General features: G+C 34.0%; 1 protein-coding gene across 1 annotated transcript in view; it reads left to right on the top strand.

The window, feature by feature from the left end:
• The first annotated feature begins 554 nt into the window (after nt 1–554).
• LOC138330782 (lipoxygenase homology domain-containing protein 1-like) overlaps nt 555–18878 on the top strand; it is a 29887-nt gene continuing 11563 nt past the window's right edge. The window contains exons 1-2 of the mRNA XM_069278302.1: nt 555–5869; nt 6166–6277. Of these exons, the coding sequence (XP_069134403.1) occupies nt 5711–5869; nt 6166–6277 (271 nt within the window). The 5' untranslated portion in view covers nt 555–5710. The remainder of the gene's footprint in view (nt 5870–6165; nt 6278–18878) is intronic.

Here is an 18878-nt window from a genome sequence, read left to right as displayed (position 1 = left end):
AATACGACTAGCTTGGCTGTTGTCAGTATGTTTTTGGGCTGTATGCTTATAAATCGTAATCTCCCAAAACATACGGATGTTCGCACATAGACAACATATGGCATAAACGATTCTAATATATACATATCAATATCTAGAGGATATAATTGTTTAATGGATGACAACGGTCAAAACATATGTGGTCCACTAACTCCCCCAACCCATGCAAACTGTATTAAATTCCAGCCTTATATGACAAAAAATATAACAAACAATTAGTAATTTTGTTTATGTCAAAAGTCAAGAATATGTTACAGTTATATCGTTTAAGCGACCCTGGAAGAAAAAATAACCTGGTGAAATATGATTGTTATGAGCTTTCTGTAATTATGGTTTGCCAAGTAATACTATTTTCGTTTAATAAACTTCTTGGTAAACTTTTTTTTTCTGTGTTTGAATTTAATTTTTGAAAATGTATGCATGTTGCAATATTGTCCATGCGGTTGTATTTTGTGTATTTGGTCGTGACTTCTGGATCTGAGCCATGTAGACCCTGAACAATATCTTTACAAAGAAAACTGGCGTCATTTCAGAAAGCAATGTTTGTTGTTAAATAATCAATATTATATTGCAATCAATTGTGTCATGTTGAAATTGTAAAATGGAGGTATTGCAACAACCAACAAGGTAGGTTGATGACTAATTTTCATTATATACTCAGACAGGGTGTGATCGGACCATTTGGTTGTTACCATTACACACCTGACTTCCGGGTTAATTATCCACTGATAGAGCTAGTGTTAGACGTCACTCACTCTGACAGGTCACTAGGGGCGGGGCAAACCTTCCATTGGAGAGTGAACCCTGTCTACCTAGTAGCAAAGATTCCTTACGAGGTGGTTGTCATATGGATAATGTAACGAATACTGGAAATATACTTATATAGTGACGGAAAAATGTTACATACAGTATGTATCACAGTATGTTTTGTATATATGGTTGTACTCTGTGAAAGTACATTTTTTAAAAGAGTGCAGAGCACTGTACTATCGGAGCAGAATTTACATATTATCAAATCAGATAACGGAATCACGAGTACAATCATGTGTGCATTCCAATGCATGTTATTGGGCGATGGCTGCTTCGCTTTCTCACTCACACAGGAGGACACCGATTGTATCATTTACTCCCATCTGGTCGTCAGTGCGGATCTGTCGGATTTGACCAACTCTACCATGTACTTCTCGGCACCGAGTAAGTAGAGAGTAGCACAAACTTAAGCTAAACAGAGTGAAATGAATACATTGTACCTGCGGTCAGACCTTGACGCCAAATTATGATCTACAATTTCATTTAACATTCTTGCAGTGTAATTAGTAATTGTTAAGTGATTTCTGCAGGAATGTCTCCATCTAAATAAATATAAGGAAAACATTTTACCATTTTTACAGTACATAAGTGCTGTGTTGTATCTAACGTTTTAAGGCATCTGAAGTCATTTGAATGATTTTCATGTCTTAATACATTAAACCTTATGGTTTTCAATAGATTAATGAAGATTACGCCACATGAAATTTTAAGAAACCCCTATGGACTATCCATGTAACGCCTCTTAAGAATGTAGCCTGATTGTAAGGGAAATAACTAATGTGTTTTATGTAGACACTTCAGTTGATTGACTCGATCTAATAACACTTTCCTTGAAGTTGTATGGTCTATCACTTTCGCTCTTTTTGCCATAGTGAAAACTCTTTAAGTGTTATACACATTTTTCTCCATCTGCCCGAGGTATAAACTTTCTACTTTTACCACTTTTTATAAAGTTGCAGCACTGGAAGTATTTTTAATTATAAAAGTAAAAAATCTTGTTAACATGTACACGTTTAAAATAGCTCGGAAATATCCGAACTGTTCCGATCTATTCCGATCGGTATGGGTATTACCGGTATTGAGCACGTGATACGGCTCGGGAGGTTCCGATCTATACGGGTATCGCCGATGTCGGTCACTTGATGCAACTTCAGGTTTTCCGATATTACCCGATAGTTTGAAACATGGCGTTGACTGTGGCGGTTCTTTCAAAACGTGTGATATTTCATGCGACATTTACCGCTATCTTAGTAGTATATTGGTGTTTTCATTGATCTGAATCATCATATATAAGCATTCATACTCACACATTGTACGTTTTATGGGAGTTTGTGATGGTGAAATTACAAGAAATACAACTTTAAGTTTGAAGGTAGGAATAAAATGGTTGACTGGTTTAATAGATTGGAGCATTATTGACACCATCAGCGTTGTATTCTTATCTTATGTTAAATATATATTGATTTAATAATGATTTCCAGGCTATATTATTACAGGAAAACATAACTGAATACATAATGCATTATATATCATAAAGGGAATTATCCTAATCTGAGAACGTCCTTAGGTACATTTTCTCATGGTGCTAAAATGCTCTATGTTGAACAATCGAAGAATGATTTTAATGCAAATTGACTTAATAACACATCAATTTTATTAAAGTATTGTTCTATAACAATTCAACATTACAGTTTTGAACTATGTGGATCTGATGAGAATGTTTTATGATATTTCATGCATCTTTCCTTTACTTATACAATTATGATTCTCTTATTTTACCAAACAAAATAATGGAAGAAAATCTCTAGTTAAAGAACTCATGAAGATATTTCCCAACAACATTGATAAATTCGTCGGGTTACCAAAATAAGCAACAGTGATGCCATTGTTGGTTGACGTTGCAGATGACGTCAAAATCCAATCACGTGCGGAGCTTCCATGGGGTTATTTCCCTGGGATTATTTCCGTCAGGGGTTATTTCCGTCAGGGGTTATTTTCATGGGTTTATTTCCCTCGCCTTTTAATTCAAGTTTAATCCAATCAGAACATTCTAAATGAAAGTGAGGTATAATAAGTGATGATATAGCCCATACATGGGATCGAACGTGTCTTGGTATGAGAAGGTGTAATTTGGTATGTGAAGCAAATATGGCAGTGGAAGATCCGCATCGAGTGTCACCTGTGACTAGGAAATCAATTATGTCTTTATGTTTCATGCAACACTCTTGTAGATGTTACGTTTCGGTGACAAAAGTATTGCAGGTATTAAAAATGCAAGATGTGATTAGTCTCCTCATTTAGTTTATTGAAGAAAAAACTATGCAACAGGGCTTTGTTTGACCAAGTGTGAAATTGTAGTTCGTTAGATCAGCCGTAAGATAGTCAGAATCCTGTAAAGTAAAATGTTTACCCACAAAACAAGGTTTTTCCAATGCGATAAATTGCTGAATTTACATTATCGATTTTTTTTCGGTGTACGCCATCATTGGTATACGTAGTCGTGGACATAACCAGTTTTGGTATGATGATTTTTTTCTATTATTTTACCAACATTTTATTTACCAAGAATTAATGCTATTATATATAATAGAGGTAAGATAAACCGATTTTGGACCAACAAGCAATGAACCTAGCTGTAGCAGATACTTCGTTTGTTCTTTTTTTGGAATCTTCCCCTTCATACACGCTACACTACACATACATGAGAGACGTCGACCGTACATGACATTTGCTGTTAATAGGACGTTATATGCTAAATAAACGAACAAACAAATGCAATCATCCATAATATCAATGTTGTCTTTTCATCGTTTTGCATGATTGGTTAGTTTAATGTTCCGGTTATTCTATCATTTACCTTACTGAATACATTTTGATGATTTCTGTTTTATTAAATCACAAACGATATTTGCGTGTGATGCATTAAAATAGAGCTACATACGCTGAATTTATTATACATGTTTGATATAATTCCTGTTTCTCAGCTCGAAATAGTCGTCTGCTACAGCACTGTCCTGTCTCTAGGGACGTGGCGACTAACTTATATACTTGTGTCATTCTGGAGTGCATATATCCCGACGATTCTTTTTTTTTTGTTGGTTTCACTTACGCATCGTTTTATTAGTTTAACGCCCTATTAATACCCAGGGTAATGTAAGAACGTGCCAGGTTTGTTGGTAGAAGAAAGCCGGAGTACCCAGAAAAAACTACCGACCAGCGGTCATTACCTAACAACTGCCCACTTGGGATTCGAACCTGCATCCCAGATATGGAGGGCTTGTGGTAATATATCGGGACATATGAACCACTTGGCCACCGCGGCTCCAACTAACACAAGGGTGCCGATATCTTGAACATGATTGTTCATTGGTGGACAGTTTTTTTACCATAGCAAATGCGGCCTTTGGTCCCAGGGGTTAGCAAACGATCGTACAACGAACACCTGGGATGGAGGATGTGTCCGACCATGATATCTTTGCATGCCTTCTCCGTCGAAAGTGTACATATTTAAACAAACTTTAGTAAAGATACATTCATAAGGATCATTGATGTTAATTTTGTAGAACAGTCATTAAAACATAATGGGATTTTAACTCACGGGTTTCAAAGGGCTCTGATAGGACTGACTCGTGTGCGCCATATTGCTTGCTTACATGGTGTTGTGAATGGCCACGATCAAAGCAGTGGACTAACTACTTTTGACTCAATTGTCGAATCGCATTGAAAAGAACTATTTTGAACCTGACTGCTTCATTGTTCAATCTCTAATGACTTATATCCACATAAGGCCGATTAATATTTATTAAGGAGCATACATTTATAAGGTCCCCTATATCCCAGACATGTATGTTCGTTCCTCCCCGTCCAATTCTGTCCCGCCGCGAGTCAGACATTTTCACACCACAAATTAAAGTTGTATTTCCTTTTTTTTAAATTCAAGTATAGCATTCAATTTCGGCAATCATGGAGCAATGTGAACAGAAACTCGTAATATATGGTGTTACAGTTAGCAAAGAATATATATTTTTTCTGCATTTCAAGCAATTTTTCCTTTTATTATAGACTTTTCTTGAGTACGTATGACAAAAGAGGCCCGCTAATAAATTTGATGTTTAGTCCATTATAGAATGTTTGACACAAAATAATGTAACAGTTTAAATTACTAACATCACATATGTAAGCAATTATACCACTTCCAAATATCTTCATCATTTGTATGTAAACAGACCTCAATATACCAAACCCGGTGATGTCCACGACTGTGCATACAAATGATTGCGTACACCGAAATAAAATAATCGGTACTGTAAATTCACCGATTTTTTACATTGAAAACAAGGTAAACATTGCTTGATAGGTTACTTTAAAGGATTCTGTCTATCATACGACCATTCTAACGAACTACAATTTCACATTCAGGCAAACAAACCCTGTACCATACCCAGATGCTATTTTTTGCGTGAAAAATCTCGTTGGTTTTCTTCAATCTACGTTAAACAGTACATTTATCATAGTAATTTTGTTCATTATCATCGAAACGTTAACGGAAGATACATAACAATACATATTTACTTCGTTGAACAAGTTTACCGAATATATAATTACGGGGACATTCAATGCTTTGTGAGACTGTCCAATTTAGTGCATTATAAATATTGTACATATACATCTCATGTATTGTAGTGAAAGAGGGCATATGAATACGGAAAAGACATCGATGGTCAGTGTGCCGAAATGTGACGAGGTGATAGACATGTTCTAACCTTTTCTTTGTGTTTTTGTTTGACGTGTAGGTTTTAAATGGACTGTATACGTCTACATCGACACACAAAAATATGCTGGGTCTAAAGACTCTCTTTATATGGACGTGTATGGACCGAAGTCGAAGGTTTCTAACATCCTCCTTGGGAAATATATCGACATGGGAGAGACGTATCAAAGGAGGTTTGAAGGCTACTCTGGACACGTTGAATACATCCGGTTATATCAAGAGGGAGTGGATGGGATGAGAATAGTGAAGGTAAAAAATATAAACCGGTATATAGGCATTGATAAATATATTCACTCGTATGTAATAGTTACATTATTTTAAGATATATTATCCTTACCTTAGTCATTTATAGTCGTAATGGTTATAATGGTTCTAAAACTAGAAATAAATTACCGAGAAAAAATATTGCGATATATAAATGAAACACATGGATTTATTAGCTAATCACTTAAATGTAATTAGAAGTAGTATAAGAACTATCTGATTTATGGAAAGAAAACTATAAAAAGAATTACCGACTGATATTTACAAACGATCATATTTAGGTTACAATGGAGGATATTTACGGTTGTGTATACACATTCGTCTGTAACTGTTGGATACAGACAGACCAGCCGGCAGACGACAGCAAAGCGTCATGGATCCTCCAACCGGAAAGTAAGTAATAATAGTGGTAATGCTTCCGTTGTCTTTGTCTTTCAAATTATTATAAGCAACAAAGACAATATTGTCTCATCGAATAAGAAAGTACTTTATGTATTCAGAGGGTACATTAATTTTTAATAAATTGATAGTATCATTATATTTGATAAATTTTAGGTGTAGTGGCTCATTTGAATATTTTAGGGAACTGATTCATCTCTAGTATTTAAATTGTTATCTTCCAAGTCACATTATTTCAGGTTTGCAATAAGAGAGTCAAGGTACGATGAATATTCGGATTGATTTGTGATATCTTTTTCTTCTCATGCAAGCTTGAAAACAGAGATTGACATTGGATACTCCTTTTTCAGTCACATGAAATACATTTACTTTTATCTAGTGTCCTTAACTAGTTACAGGCTCATATTAAAGATTATATTCTATTGATGTGGTAGCGGTTTTTCTGTGATATTCATTTAGTTTCAGCCAAATAATGTATACCATGTAGAACCCACTTTCTTCTGATGTCTGTTTCTGTCTACTTTTTCGTTAGGGTTACGATTTACTTGTATTTTTTTTCTTATTTATCATAATTGTTATAAAGCTATCGGTGTCAATAATTATCATTTTATATTAGTTGATCCCAATTATTGTTATGCCATTAATATAAGTTTACTATTTTCTTCCAGTGGTCTAGGTGACGTTGGAGAGTGGAAAGAGCCGCTGTGTTTACTCATCAACAAGTGTTGGACAAATGGACAAATATTAATCGAGTTCCATTTTGTGCCATACAGTAAAGAACTAATATATTATCTACATTAGCTTACTTAACGCCGTTTACTTTTTGAAGCATTGTACGTATTGTCTGTGATGTGATGTAGTGTCCATATTTTGATAGTAGGTTCTGTAAAATGAATTTTACGATTTTTATTTTAAAGTATGTATTCGTGGATTTATAATGAAATATAAAATAGATTAAGATATAATCGGAAAAATGAGCGGAAATAAATTGCACGCAAAAAACGGCTTGTATACAAACATTGATTGATGTCTGTACTATACGGACAGTTAAAGTATATACATGTTTTATGCTTATCTGGTATAAGAGACTTGCTAATTAGCCCTATAAAACACAAAGTAACTTCATAAGTTCCCATTGCTATTCACATGCTTTCCATAAGCTGTATAAAGAAATATTTTAGATTAATTCCAAGGCATTAATATAACAGTTAAGTTACATTTTGTCTACAATGTTGAAGCCATTTATTACGTTCAGTTTTACTTAGACATGATAATCAAATCAGCAAATTTCGAAATGATTGACTTCACTAGAAAATGTCGTCCCGATTTTTTCCCCAATTTTGCAGTGTTATAGGTCTAGGTATATTACTATTTTATATGTGCTTTTTATCTATTTTGTCTTTTTCAAAAGGCATAAAGGGTATGATATTACATTACTCAGGATATGTGTAAATAGAATTTCAAAGGCTAAGATGTAGAGGATTTTCTTAAAAAAGTCAAATTTATCCTAGGTGACGGTAAATTCTGAACTGACCATAGTTACCGTAAAGAACAATAATTAGTGATAGAATTTCGTAAACTAACAAAATCTATAATATATAAAATAAATGTGATTTTATTCCTGTATTTCCCTAAGAGTACAAAAAGCTTAACAACCAGATATGCAAATTGTTTCTTTTTTCATATCAGAAATAAAAAAATAATTGGAAAGAGATGCATTTTCGTTTGTAAATAAAACTCAAAAGATACAGATTAAAGTTATCACTTCCTCCTCGGTAGATATAACTATTTGCAATTGAATTTATTCAAATAAAAGAGTGAAAACAATTTCATTTGATTTTCAAATAAAACACGTTTAAACTAAAATTAATATCAACACTGCAAAGGCTACAATCGTAAATTTTGACAAATTAGGGCACTTCATTTTTTCACCATGATGATAAAAAAGTATTTAATAACTGTTCCTATCATATTCGACATACCTCATTACCCATTTGTACCAATTTTCAGTATATATCTAAAAATATCTAAATTTCAACCAATCAGAGTCGCTCATTTTGTTACCATGGAAACCAAACAAGTGTTACTTTGTTATTCAGCATACTTAATTACTCCTAGATACCAATTGTCATTTAAATCTGACAATACCTAAATTTCAACCATTTGGGGGCCTCCATTTTGTTACCATGGCATCCAATCTTTTTGAAAGTGATACCATGATATTCAACATACCTCATAACCCCTTTGTATCATTATCCCAGCAAATCAGGGGCCTCCATTTTGATAACCAATATTTATTAAAACTGTTATCATTGTATTTAGCATTCACAATTATTATTACTATATGCTAATTTTCAGTTAAATTGGACTCCGGAATCTTAAACTAGAAATGTTTACCTGGGTGTTTTAACAAAACAGAATTCTGTTACTATATTGACTCGCTATATTTAAATCACCCAAAAAATGTTTTCCAGATTTTAATTTTGAAACTAATTTACACATAGATAGAGAATGTCCTGAGAGTATTTCTAATTCAGGGCAAAATTGTGGATACCTCCTTTAATAGGGTAAAATGAGGTAACAAAGAGCAATATTTTGTTTTCCATTTTCCCAAAAAGTGTTATTTTTTGTTGCTTAAATAATTATTTAAAACGAAATGTTACGTCCAAAATCTAAAAAAAAATGACTCAAATATAAAATACACGACATATTCAAATGATTCATATATAAAGAATGTAGAATTTTTAACAAAGGATGACCTATTTTTACACAGCTATGAAGGTAGTTTTATTGAAAATGAACACGAAGATTCCAGGTACTTTGGACCATTTTAAAATCACAAAAGGAAAAGGTAGTCTTAATTCAAAGGGACAACTAGTAGTACCTTCGATATGCAAAGTCTCAAGAAAATTGAGTTGTGGGCAGTTTGCATGGGATTTTTAACATTAGCATGAACATCACCTTTAACTACGACCATTAAAGAAAGTAGAAAATGTTTTAAATTGCCGTACAGATCATCTGTTGAGCTTGCGTTGTAAATATTCCTTCTTGTGTCTACTTACATATAGATAATATCATGCCATTACTCCAATTTTTACCCGCAATGCAAACAAATAAATGTATACTATACACCATTTGGTGTCACAGTTGTTTTCATTACAAAATGTGTATGATAAGCATGACAGTATCGGACCATATCATTGTCAATAATGGGAAGGATGGGAAACATGTAAAAGGTTTTTGGCGATAACTTCAATTATGACTGCTAAAAAGTCGCCTAAGGTCTTTCAAAGTGGCCGATAAATCTAATTGATATAAACTCGTAATTGTTTCGTTTATCCCTAATTTTAGAGTAGCTGATTGAAAATATTAACGTAATTAGTAAAATTAACATACATGAAATATACTTAAAATTTAATATCCTGAAAGCTAATATATAAAGGATCCTTGCGTTGTGTCTATATCTATATTTTCTGGGTTACTTAATAAAAATGCAAATGGAAATTGACAAAAGCTGTCAGTCATATTTTTAAAACTTATTTTGAAGACATTTGCCAAATATGACATCGTCATGATTAAAAATACAAGAATCGTTTAGTAATCATTGATCAAGGAAGGAAGTTATAAGTTTGTTCCGAGTTCTCCTTTTGGTCTATTCGTCCGTAAAGTTATCATTTAGTCTTGTCCGGAAATTATGTTATGTACTATATGGTATTTGAACTTGGTGTTTGGATAATCCTCCAAAACCAGGTCAATATGTTATTTATTCTAACCGTCATTGACAAAAAATCCATACGTTGTATATTAATGAAACGGATACCAGGATTTGTAAATATATTGAAAAGTAATAAATAGGGGTTTGGGAGATGTTTTGTGCGCGATATATTCATCAAAGAGATGTCCAATTAGTTCTTTTTTTCGTTATTTTTTCACATGCTATCTCACTGCATGAAAATGAATGCATAAGATAATAAAACTAATTTGACGAACTAAAGGGCTCTGTCATATATTCCAAAGGGTCGTAATGTCCTTACTTAAACGGACCATTGTACAACGTGTGATGTTCCAGTCCTTTATACATATCGGAAGAGATACCAGAAAAGTTTTGCTTTCTTCATGAAGCGGAGGTCAAAGATAAAATCCGATTATACTAGATGGCCTAGTGGCTCATCTAGATGGACCAATACGCAACTTAAATGTAAATAGAATGCTTTTATGGTACCCGTTGCCATCATTGCATTATCATAAAATGCCAATCAATTTGTGATTTTATGTTGTTTTATCATCCTCACATCTCCCCACTCATGGCCCTGCCTGCGTTTAGGATGTGTCAAATGCAACTGCTCTAAATTCTGTCCCTTGGCTGCGACACAGTATAGTTTATAAAAGTGGTAGTGTCCGACATTGCTTAACACACTGCACAAATAGAGCAATACGACTAGCTTGGTTGTTGTCAGTATGTTTTGGGGTTAGCTGTGCTGTTCTGTGTTTTTGGGCTGTATGCTTATAAATCGTAATCTCCCAAAACATCGCACATAGACAACATATGGCATAAACGATTCTAATATATACATATCAATATCTAGAGGATATAATTGTTAAATGGATGACAACGGTCAAAACATATGTGGTCCACTAACTCCCCCAACCCATGCAAACTGTATTAAATTCCAGCCTCATATGACAAAAAATATAACAAACAAATAGTAATTTTGTTTGTGTTAAAAGTCAAGAATATGTTACAGTGATATGGTTTAAGCGACCTTGGAAGAAAAAATAACCTGGTGAAAAATGATTGTTATGAGCTTTCTGTAATCATGGTTTGCAAAGTAATACGATTTTCATTCATTAAACGTCTTGGTCAACTTTTTTATTTTCTGTGTATTAATTTTGTATTTTATTTTTGAAAATGTATGCATGTTGCAATATTGTCCGTGCGGTGTATTTTGTGTAATTGGTCGTGACTTCTGGCTTTTTAAAACCTATATCCAATGACATGTCATCCATGGATCTGAGCCATGTGGACCCTGAACAATATTTTTACAAAGAAAACTGGCGTCATTTCAGAAAGCAATGACAAATGAAAACATAAACAGTTCTGGTCTGCGTTTGTTGTTAAATAATCAATGTTTTATTGCAATTAATTGTGTCATGTTGAAATTGTAAAATGGAGGTATTGCAACAATCCAACAAGGTAGGTTGATGACTATTTTTCATTATATACTCAGACCGGGTGTGTTCGGATCATTTGGTTGTTACCATTACACATCTGACTTCCGGGTTAATTATCCACTGATAGAGCTAGTGTTAGACGTCACTCATTCTGACAGGTCACTAGGGGCGGGGCAAACCATCCACAGGAGAGTGAACCCTGTCTTCCTAGTAGCAAAGATTCCTTACGAGGTGGTTGCAATATGGATAATGTAACGAATACTGGAAATATACTGATATAGTGACGGAAAAATGTTACATACAGTATGTATCACAGTATGTTTTGTATATATGGTTGTACTCTGTGAAAGTGCATTTTTTAAAAGAGTGCAGAGCACTGTACAATCGGAGCAGAATTTACATATTATCAAATCAGATATAATGAAATGCCTTTTCTTTACATGTTGTTTAAAGGCTTGATGTAACTTGTTGCCCCATGGCTCGTGATGTTCGTGTCGATGTAGTTGTAGAGTTGAATGATGATGGAGACGTTGACTTTCAGTTGCATGGTTTTTATTTGGTTCCATATATATACTTAGTACAGTGGATAAAGGACCATATAGTCCTATACATCCTGACGGGAATTACAATCATAACTTCTCCGTCTACTAAAATACATGTACAAAATTATTTCCATGCTTCCTAGTGTTGGTATCTTCATAGGTGTCCTGGTGTGAAGTGTGTCATGTCTGTAGTGTCTGTTGTGTCCGGAGTGTCTATGGAGTGTAGAGTGTGTTTAAAGAATATCTCGAGTCTCTTATATATTCGATACCAGGAAGCAGGAATGGCGTAAAGGTCACGATTTCCTAAAATTATGTCAAGCAATGATTCAATAACAACTTCCTAGATATGAACTAACTTCCTATATGGACTTAATTTTTAGACGATGTTCCTGAATCAACTGCCTGAAGATATATTCACATTTTTCAATCAAATTATCAAGTTAAATCTTTAAATTAAATTTCCATTTCAAGGCATCGTTATACTACACAGATAACGGAATCACGAGTACAATCATGTGTGCATTCCAATGTTACATACAGTATGTATCACAGTATGTTTCGTACATATGGTTATACTCTGTGAAAGTACCTATTTTAAAAGAATTCAGAGCACTGTGCTATCGGAGCAGAATTTACATATTCTCAAATCAGATAGCGGAATCACGAGTACAATCATGTGTGCATTCCAATGTATGTTATTTGGCGATGGCTGCTTCGCTTTCTCACTCACACAGGAGGACACCGATTGTATCATTTACTCCCATCTGGTCGTCAGTGCGGATCTGTCGGATTTGACCAACCCTACCATGTACTTCTCGGCACCGAGTAAGTAGAGAGTAGCACGAATACATTGTACCTGCGGTCAGACCTTGACGCCAAATTATGATCTACAATTTCATTTAACATTCTTGCAGTGTAATTAGTAATTGTAAAGTGATTTCTGCAGGAATGTTCCCATCTAAATAAACATAAGGAAAAAAAAAAACATTTTTACAGTACATAAGTGCTGTGTTGTATCTAACGTTTTAAGGCATCTGAAGTCATTTGAATGATTTTCATGTCTTAATACATTAAACCTTATGGTTTTCAATTGATTAATGAAGATTACGTCACATGAAATTTTAAGAAACCCCTATGGACTATCCATAAAGGCCTCTTAAGAATGTAGCCTGATTGTAAGGGAAATAATTAATATATTTTATGTAGACGCTTCAGTTGATTGACTCGATCTAATAACACTTTCCTTGAAGTTGTATGGTCTATCACTTTCGCTCTTTTTGTCATAGTGAAAACTCTTTAAGTGTTATACACATTTTTCTCCTTTCTCTCTTTATACTTTTACCACTTTTTATAAAGTTGCAGCACTGGGAGTATTTTTAATTATAAAAGTAAAAAATCTTGTTAACATGTACATGTTTAAAATAGCTCGGAAATATCCGAACTGTTCCGATCTATTCCGATCGGTATGGGTATTGCCGGTATTGAGCACGTGATACGGCTCGGGAGGTTCCGATCTATACGGGTATCGCCGATGTCGGTCACTTGATGCAACTTCAGGTTTTCCGATATTACCCGATAGTTTGAAACATGGCGTTGACTGTGGCGGTTCTTTCAAAACGTGTGATATTTCATGCGACATTTACCGCTATCTCAGTAGTATATTGGTGTTTTCATTGATCTGAACCATCATATATAAGCATTCATACTCACACATTGTACGTTTTATGGGAGTTTGTGATGGTGAAATTACAAGAAATACAACATTAAGTTTGAAGGTAGGAATAAAATGGTTGACTGGTTTAATAGATTGGAGCATTATTGACACCATCAGCGTTATATTCTTATCTTATGTTAAATATATATTGATTTAATAATGATTTCCAGGCTATATTATTACAGGAAAACATAACTGAATCAAGGGAATTATCCTAATCTGAGAACGTCCTTAGGTACATTTTCTCATGGTGCTAAAATGCTCTATTTTGAACAATCGAAGAATGATTTTAATGTAAATTGACTTAATAACACATCAATTCTATTAAAGTATGGTTCTATGACAATTCAACATTACAGTTTTGAACTATGTGGATCTGATGAGAATGTTTTATGATATTTCATGCATCTTTCCTTTACTTATACAATTATGGTTCTCTTATTTTACCGAACAAAATAATGGAAGAAAATCTCTAGATAAAGAACTCATGAAGATATTTCCCAACAACATTGATAAATTCGTCGGGTTACCAAAATAAGCAACAGTGCTGCCATTGTTGGTTGACGTTGCAGATGACGTCAAAATCCAATTACGTGCGGAGCTTCCATGGGGTTATTTCCCTGGGATTATTTCCGTCAGGGGTTATTTCCGTCAGGGGTTATTTTCATGGGTTTATTTCCCTCGCCTTTTAATTCCGATGAAATATCTAAATTATTCAATGCCATGTGATCAAGTTTAATCCAATCAGTACATTCTAAATGAAAGTGAGGTATAATAATAAGAACTAATGGTCTCTCAATTAGTTCAGTTTATCAGATGAAGACAAAAGAGTTACGCCCCCTGTCCTTTTATAGCAGTGGAACTCTTCAGTTGGGAGGTGGATAAAATCCTTTTTAATCTAGTTTACCAGGGAAGGTGCACAATATTTTCTCCCATAGATTTGTTTGCCAAAAAAAAAAAGAAAAAAAAAGATCGCTCGTTGAAGTTTTGTGGTGCCAGCAGTAATTTAAGTTCATACGGACATTCTTTGTGTGTCTGTTATACAGAATTGGTTTGTATTGAAGCGGATGTCGTTCGATTTTGATATGTCGTGTGGTCAGCCGTATGTTAGGTACCGCATGGTGCGGCCATGGCCATCCTACCATTAAACACGTGTTCGTCCCGGTTCCAGTCGTTAACACCGTTTAAAAAGAAATGTCTTGTTCCTGGCATCATTGCTAATGATTTGCCAGAATTTTACTGCATTATCCCATACCGGAATTTATTTCGGTATTTTTATTTTATCGTAGAATTAATCTTGCACTTCTAGTTCATATAGCAAACGGAGTTAGCATTAGCGGAGACATGAATATTAGGTAGTGATTTTGAGTATCACTATTTTTATTCGTATCGTGATATATTTTCAGACTGTAGGTCGTCATTATTTTTAATGTAAGTGGCGATAATTTAATTCATTTTAATTCGTTTAAGTTGTGTTTGGTATTGTCGTTGATGGGAGTTGCTGCCCTTTGATCATGTGTAAGTGTTGTTAACTTTCGCTAGTCTAGATCTATTGTCATCCTCGGTGACCCGGGCGTTATATACGCTAACGCTGATAAGTAAATTCCAATACCGAGTTACCGAGGATGTAGGGGCATGTTTGTATGTCGGATAATGTCGATGTGTTCTATATGTACCTATTTGAGTTTCAGTCGTGTGTGGTTAGGGAAAGCGACCCTAGAGGCTCTCTACCAGCCCCTATGTAAGGAACAAGAATGGTTCCAGGTCGTTGAGTGCAGCAGCCAGTCGGAGTGAGAATGGTCCCAGTACTTGAGTGTTACAGCTCCAACAGTAGCTAGTGGGGGTAACATTGTAGATGATAAAGACAAGGCAAATCTATTAAATGAATATTTTTGTAGTATTACTAATATTGACGATAGCAACAGTGAAGTGCCTATTTTACAGTTGAAAACTAGTAGTGTTTGAAATAATCTACTTGTTACTTCTAATGAAATTTATGATGTTTTAATTAATTTAAAGCTTGGAAAAGCTTCAGGTGAAGATGGTATAAGTCACCATATGCATAAATACACGGCTGATACAGTTTGTAAACCTCTTAAGGTTAATTCTTTTCAATTTTTCTCTATCTACCTGTGTATTTCCAAATGTATGGAAAATGGCTAAAGTTATGCATCTCTTTAACAAGAGGCCAAAGGCCACGAGGCTCTCGGCCGGCTTAACACATAACATTCATTCTCCACCGACTTTGCTTTTATATGTTTTATTACTGATTTATCTATTTGCCATACAAACCGAAAATTGGAAATGTACAGTGCTTATAATGTAAGAGGCCTAATTAAGCGTTCATAGTCCATACATCAGATAGTATTGCTACACTTGTATGCGTATTTATAAGTGTATGCTGCATGTTGATGTAAAAGTTCGTTGAAATAACAGGATTTACTATATTCAAAACATTCATTCTCCACCGACTTTGCTTTGTATATATTTTATTACTGATTTATTTATTTGCCATACAAACCAAAAATTGGAAATGTACTTATAATGTAAGAGGCCTACAGGCCTAAGCGCTCATAATCCATTGATCAGGCCCCGATTTCTCGAAACAATAGAGCAGACTTGAGTCAAAACTTAAGTTTTTCTTCTTATGTAACTGTTATGAAAATTTATTAATTAAGTCAGTTTTTGACTAAAGTTTGTTTCGAGAAATCGTGGCCAGATATATTATTGCTACACTTATGTGTTTTTAAAAGTGTATGTTGTATGTTGATGTCAAAGTTCGTTGAAATAACAAGATATTATATATTCAAAACATTCATTTTCCACCGATTTTGCTTTGTATATATTTTATTACTGATTTATTTATTTGCCATACAAACTACAAATTGGAAATGTAATTATAATGTATAGTCCGTTTAAAATTCCTTGTTATGATCATCATCCAGGTGTAAAATTGTGCATACATCCGGATATTTTATACGATCTGTTAATGTAATAAGTATTAACCAAAGGGTCTGCTGTATTTTCTAAATAATGAAATTTAGTGGTGCATTTAATTTTTATATATGTATGCGTGACTACATTGTATGAAACGAATAATACTTAACTGATACGAGCTGTAACGGAGAGACGGCGGGACAGGCTACCCCCTCCTTAATGACCACCTGCAGGCCTGGTGGTATTTATAGTCCTTTTCAATTTTAATTTCTTTGATGCGATTTTATTTACAAATGTATACCTTTACGCTTGTTATGATTGTATAATCACGATAAAATAAATAGACGGTAACATATCTGAATATTTAGCGGTACACATATACATTAGGTCTATGTACTGTAGCTACGGGACGCCCGATGCAAAATGAAATAATGGCTCGGCTGTAGGTGACTAGCGACCTCCACTAGCTGGCGGGACAGGAGCTACCCCCTCCTTATTAACTGGGTCAGCTGCAAATAACTAGCATTTATATAGCAATGTTCAATCAGTTAATTAGGGCTATGAATACAAAGAGCATTCTCAAAGTTGATGTGCACTAAGTCGCACGCATTACTATAACTTGTCAAATGCACAAAATTCTACGCGTTATACTGCTATAGGCGCTCGGCTATCGCCGAAAGCCAAAAAGGAGATAGACATTCTAAAATATTTGTTTTTATTTATTTTACCAGTTTCAAGCCGGATTTATGTCTGGTCATTCAACAGTATACCGATTAATTGAAATATACCGTAACATTTGTCTAAATCTAAAAAAAAAAAGCATACCCGGCATTTGTATGATATTCTGGGACATTTCTAAAGCCTTTGACAGAGTCTGGCACAAAGGTCTTATAATTAAATCAAAATCATATGGTATTTTGGGTAACCTATTGTCCTGGTTAGAAAATTACTTAAGAGAAAAACATTAGTATTTATAGACAATTCTTCTTCTGATATTGGTATGATATGAGCAGGTGTCCCTCAAGGCTCAATTCTTGGACCAATTCTTTTCCTTATTTATATAAATGATTTAGCTGATGAACTTCAATCAACATCACGTTTATTCGCTGATGACACTACCCTTATAAAGCCATCATCTTCGTGTCGTGAAATAGAAACAGATTTACATAGGGATTTAGATAAATAAAAAAAGGGGCTTGTTTCTTTTAATCCTAATAAAACTGAGGTAATTTTTATATCAAATTTTGATAACATTGACAAAAATTTGGACTTAATTTTTGATGGAACGTTTTTAGATTTTAGTAGTTATCATATAATCAAATATATGTTAAAGCGTGGTGCTCTTTTAAGAATTTATAAGTCTTTTATTTTACCTGTTCTTGAATATGCAAGTGAAGTTAGGTTCGGATGCTCTCAAGCTGATTCTGAGCGGGCTCGGCGTGAAGCAGCTAGAATTATTACTGGGTTACAGTGTCATACTAGAAATGAATCATTATATTTTGAAACAAAATTGGAACCGCTTTTGGACAGAAGAGCTAAAAGAAAACTACAGTTGCTATACAAAGATAAATAATAATATGACTCCAAGTTATCTATCAAACTTATACCTCCTACAATAGGCTATCATAATTCTTATACTTTTAAGAAATAGTGAGAGTTTCCAAATTCCAATTTATCGACTCTACTACAACAAAATTTTTCTTTCCCACTACTTAAGAAGTTGGAACAACTTAGATGTTAATGTTAAATTCCTACCTTTTTCTTCCTTTAAACTAGCTCTTTCTCAGCCTATATCTACGAGTCTACCAGCATGTTATTTTAATTATGGAGAAAGCAAATTTAATATTATACATACTAATTAAATTAAGACATCAATGTAGTTCTCTAAAAGATGACCTTTTCCGTGAAAATTTGGCACCAAATTCTATTTGTATAAATTGTGGCTACACTTGTGAAAATGCTAACCATTTCTTTTTTGTATGTCAAAATTATGCTGCTGCCCATACAGAAAAGCTCCAAGTTTTAAATGATTTAGATATACAAGTAAATTTAAATTTATTACTTTATGGAAATGAAAACTTGGCTTTGGTAGTAAACTGTTATGTATTTGAACTTGTGCTATCATTTATAAAGTCCAGCAGAAGATTTTGAATTCTGCATAATATTATAATATATAGTATATATCTTGTTATTATATACTCTGACAAATATACCCGTAATTATCATTTAT

Source organism: Argopecten irradians, chromosome 9 (assembly GCF_041381155.1).
Source record: "Argopecten irradians isolate NY chromosome 9, Ai_NY, whole genome shotgun sequence".
Lineage (NCBI taxonomy): Eukaryota > Metazoa > Mollusca > Bivalvia > Pectinida > Pectinidae > Argopecten > Argopecten irradians.
The sequence above is the reverse complement of the archived record's forward strand: the minus strand, read 5'-3'. Positions and strand labels throughout refer to the sequence as shown.